The sequence below is a fragment of the Montipora foliosa genome, chromosome 3 (assembly GCF_036669935.1).
Source record: "Montipora foliosa isolate CH-2021 chromosome 3, ASM3666993v2, whole genome shotgun sequence".
Lineage (NCBI taxonomy): Eukaryota > Metazoa > Cnidaria > Anthozoa > Scleractinia > Acroporidae > Montipora > Montipora foliosa.
Window position 1 is genome coordinate 67,204,324 of NC_090871.1, and position 5,000 is coordinate 67,209,323.

At 35.4% G+C, this 5,000-nt stretch overlaps 1 protein-coding gene across 2 annotated transcripts in view; it reads left to right on the top strand.

The window, feature by feature from the left end:
- Window positions 1-5,000, top strand: part of LOC137998063 (endothelin-converting enzyme homolog) — a 26,895-nt gene that overhangs the window by 12,660 nt on the left and 9,235 nt on the right. For both annotated transcript variants that reach the window (XM_068844461.1, XM_068844462.1), the window contains exons 6-8: window positions 1,790-1,888; window positions 2,778-2,855; window positions 4,659-4,762. In XM_068844461.1, coding sequence (XP_068700562.1) covers window positions 1,790-1,888; window positions 2,778-2,855; window positions 4,659-4,762 — 281 coding nt within the window. The remainder of the gene's footprint in view (window positions 1-1,789; window positions 1,889-2,777; window positions 2,856-4,658; window positions 4,763-5,000) is intronic.

Consider the following 5,000-nt stretch of genomic DNA (forward strand, 5'->3'; position numbering starts at 1 on the left):
AGAAACCAAAATTTTGATATTCCTAGATTTAATTCTGTATTGTATGGTAAACACTCTCTTAGATATCTTGGACCCCAGCTAGATGAAAACATCACTGAAACGAGCGGCCTATCTAGGATTAAGTTTCATATTAGATGTAAGGATCTTACTGAACTGATAAATGGCAACAATTGCCCTGCATGCTTAATTTGTACCTCTTAAGGTGAGCCCGTGTTCTTGGAATTGTTTTGATTATTTTAGCATAAAAATATTGTAAATGTATATATGAATATATTCATTACCTATTTATTTTATCTTCATGTTGTGTCCCCAATAAAATTGAAGCAAAATAACACCTTTTTTGTAGTGGCATTAGATCGGTCACGAAAATGGACATCGGAAGCAGTGTAATGTTGTAAGAGTTTACATGTACACAAAGTGATAAGCTGCATGAAACATTGCCCAGTGTAACAGGGTCTTTATTATTTTGTTTGTCAGTACATGTAGTTGAGTAGACACAATATTTGTGCGACAAATTATTTGCTATCAAAGTGCTAAACAGCGAAGTAACAGTGGGCCATCTACCACGCAAATACTTGAGAATAGCATGGTATTTTCTTGCTTGTGGAGGATCGATTACTGTTGAAGTTACACAAATGAGTTACAGGCGGTCGTCAACGCTGCAAACAGGTTTGCGGGGGAATGGAAATTCCGTGCAGTGTGACGTTCTCTTGGAATTGACTGATACATAACAATGATAGAAAAAATTAATACTTGAAATTTTATCATATTTGAACTGCGGAGTACATGGGTGTCAGTTAAAAAGATCATCTTAGTTTTATGAAGCCAGGAAATTTTCAGGCTTCTTTTGCAATTGCTCATTGACGAGTTGCTTCATCATGATGACTGGGATGATCACTTTCTGTGAGACCTAAAAGTTGAAATGTCCAACTAAAAATTTTCCAGATGGTCTTGATAGCACAAATGTTACTAATATTTTTAAAAATACAACCACACTTTTGAGTTTAAAAGGAACTTAATTGTTTTAAACATCATCATCAGCCATAGTGAGAGTAACATTAAAACTTTTACAAGATAATCCGTATAATATTATATATATAACTATCAACAATGATTCTATGTAGATTAAATGTCCGTTACATTAGTACGTAATCAAAATTCAAACTAACTAACGATGTTATAGAAAACAACTGACATTAATGTTAAAAGTTGAAAAGTGTAAATGCTTACCGGTAACTGACATGATCAACTTGCTCCTTGAGTTCGGGTTTCAACCGCTCAATATAGAGGCTCTCCTTGATTTTGAGTTGACAGAAAGAGGTACCGGTAGCATTGTCAATAATTTTGAAGCAAGAAACATCACAATTATCCTCATTTCAGGCTGCCAATTTTTAGAAAAACTATTAAGATGCTTGAAAATATGAGAATTCTTATCCCAGAAAGGGTGCTCATTTAATTACAGGTGTAGAAATGCCTGTTGGTTTTGTCCCACGTACAATGTAGCGAGCACCATAGCCCACACAAGTAAATTTGTATACAACACATGATTTGAGAGAATCCGGAAAAAAATCCTTTGGACTAAAAATGTTGTGCAGTTTGAATGGAGAGAAAATTTCTCTAACATTTAAATCCTTACAATACTTGCTGATAATAGATGAAATTTTCTTTCTAGTATAAGATAAAAAGAAACCGATGTAAGGACGTAGTTTGTAAAAATGGCAGTTATATACATGTACATCATGTTTAGAGGGTTCTTTTGTTAGTAGTAAAAGTGTTTTTATTATTTCAGGCCACTTATATGATTGATAACATACGTGCATCTTTTAAGAAAAGCTTGGCAGATCTTGATTGGATGGATGACAAGACTCGTCAAGCAGCAGAAGCAAAGGTATCTTGACAACTGCTTGGTTTTATTGACTAGTAGGTATTTAGGGTGGCACAATGTTTGCTAGCACACTTCTCTTTACAAGTAACCAATACACTGTGAGCTTACCAGTTGGAGATTGATCTAACCCCAGTTGTCGTGGTTTTACCTTTGTTTTGTTTTACATACACTGGCTTGAGAAAAGGATGTTGATGGCCATGGTGTGTACAAAATGTGAAATGCGAGGAATAAACATAATGACTGAAGTCAGTCAGAGAGACAATTACACACACAGGTGACATAAGGAAATAATTTTAACAGGAAAGAAAAACCTGAAAATGAAGGAAAATTATCATTGACTTCTCAATAATCACAGTCCAACTTATTAAGTGCAGCTTAAGCTTAATAAGTAGCACTTTTCCTTGACTTTCCATGATGACACATTCAAGTGTTTAAAAAATACAGGGGCTCTTATATCAGTATTAAAGGACATCATCACATATATACATGAGCTCTTCTGAATCTAAACCAGTCTTGGTCAGCAATGTAATTATTGCTTGAGCACCAAAGCATTATTTTGGTATTTCACAGTTTAATTGGTGAACATGAGTTTTTTTCCCAGATTTGGTGGTAACGAATATAGTGCCACAGTGTTGTACTTTCTCTTTCTTGAGTAAGTGGTCTTATGGCTTTCGTACCCAGGCTGTGTATTGATTCAAGATATCACCTTTGTTGAGGTGTTACAGTAACTGTATTGTGACCAACTTGAAGGCTCCCTAACTCCCTAAATAAATATCTGTGAATCAAACCCATAATTCCTGTTACTTGGTCCCAGCCTCTGGCCCATGTGAGCAAAATGACTATTTCTGCTTGTGCTGTGAAGTTTCATATTCACCTGAATACCACTCTGCAGGCTGATGCAGTAATGGACATGATTGGATATCCAAACTACATTACCGACCCAACAAAACTGGCAAAAAGATACGAAAAGGTTAGTATGAAAATAGTACTTTGGGAGGCATATTGAAAGTGGACAGTGGAATGCCATACCATGAAGAAATAATGTCGGTAATTACATGTAGGTTTGTTGTACCCAAAGGAAGGGGAGGTGGCCAGGACAGCTGTAGATATCAAACGCATTTGAGATCAATCTGAAGAGGCGTCAAATTCAAAACGTGACTTTATAATTATGAGCCATTCTTTAATGTACCTTGGCTTGTTTAACATACATGTAAACCTTGTAGGTACACAGTTGCATGGGTAAGCACAGGAAAAAATAACAGATTCCCATTTTTGGCTATTTTCGGGTATTTTGAAGAATACCAACAAAAATCCCAAATTTGGAAGAGTGAGACAAGTCCCAATCAGGGAACTTGGTTGGGAATTTCCCGGTTGGGACTTGTCTCACTTTGCCAAATTTGGGATTTTTATTGGTATTCTTCAAAATACCCTAAAATATCCAAAAATGGGAATCTGTTATTTTTTCCTGTGAAACGACTTCATTCCTATCTTTTGAAGCATGGGGACTGCTATAAACAAAAAACAAAACAGCGAAAACAGAAAACTATGATACATGTAACTTCAAGGTTGGGATACTGTTAATGGAAACATGACTAACTGTTTCTGTACTTTCTGTATTTATGTTAACCCGTTGACCGCTGAGATTGACACTTAATAGATTTTACTCTCTCTAACACCCAACAATAGACCTTTTCGGCTTGTACATTTTGTTTTCCCAATACAGATCATGTGATAATACTCAGGAGGCTTGGTCCTTTGTTTTGTTCATTAAAAAGAGTGCATGCAGGTATATTCATGATTGCATGCCCTCACATTTTAATGAACAAAACAAAAGACCAAACCTCCTGAGTATTAGCACATGATCTGTATTGGGAAAACAAAATGTACAAGCCGAAAAGGTCTATTTTACTCGTCAATGGGAGGTGTCACAGGAAAAAATAACAGATTCCCATTTTTGGATATTTTAGGGTATTTTGAAGAATACCAATAAAAATCCCAAATTTGGCAAAGTGAGACAAGTCCCAACCAGGGAATTCCCAACCAAGTTCCCTGATTGGGACTTGTCTCACTCTTCCAAATTTGGGATTTTTGTTGGTATTCTTCAAAATACCCTAAAATAGCCAAAAATGGGAATCTGTTATTTTTTCCTGTGTGTCCTTGGGCATTTGAAGTGTGAATGGGTTAAAGTTATGTGGCTGTTTGTATGCATTGCATTTTTGCAACAATAGATTGTTAGAAGTTCCTAAAGCCAGGGTAATAATGGATGGTAGGGACGTTCTCTGTTGCTGGCCTTAAGTTATGGAATATGGTTTTTTTAAGTATCAGGCAATCACCATCAATTAGTTATAACTCCTTTAAGACAGAACTGAAGACTTTTCTGAATTAATTTCTTATTATAACTAATTAATTTGTTAGTAACTTGTTCAGTTAGTGAGTTAGTGTTTTAGTTACTATGGACATGCATGTTACCTCATTTGTTTTCTTTATTTTATATTTGCGATACAAACATATGATAACCATATAATTTTAAGTATATTTTATTGTAATACAGATTGTTGTTATGGTACAGGTGAAATTTTGTAAATGTCATCTGACAAAAAGGATGTGGTTATTAGGTGAGGCATAATCAGTCAACCTCATCTCCAAAATTAAAGAAGACTAGCAGAGTGTTGTCATTAACATCACGATCTACCTCGAAAGTGACTACATCGTGAGAAAAAAGTAAAGCATCTCATTATTCTATTCTGTAATTTCTTCATTACTTCTTTTTCAGCTTAATTTTACAGCCAAGGAATACTTCCAGAATTCAAGGAATGCTGATGCTTTTTATCTTTTGGACATGTTAACAAATCTTCGAAAACCTGTGGACAAGTATAAGTATGATTGACTAAAAACGGTCATTACTTTTTTGTCAATTTGTCCTTTTTACGTTTGTCAGGCATTTGGTTGCTCATCATTTAGTGTAGTGTAGTGTTCATCTGTCCGGTCTCCCTTCCTCCCACAGTCACATTTGGACAACTGCCATTGACCTCCTTCTCCCTTCTAATTTTCTTTCCTATCTACAATCTGCAATTGTCGCTCACAAGTGCTACAAATGTTGATGAAAACTTATTTG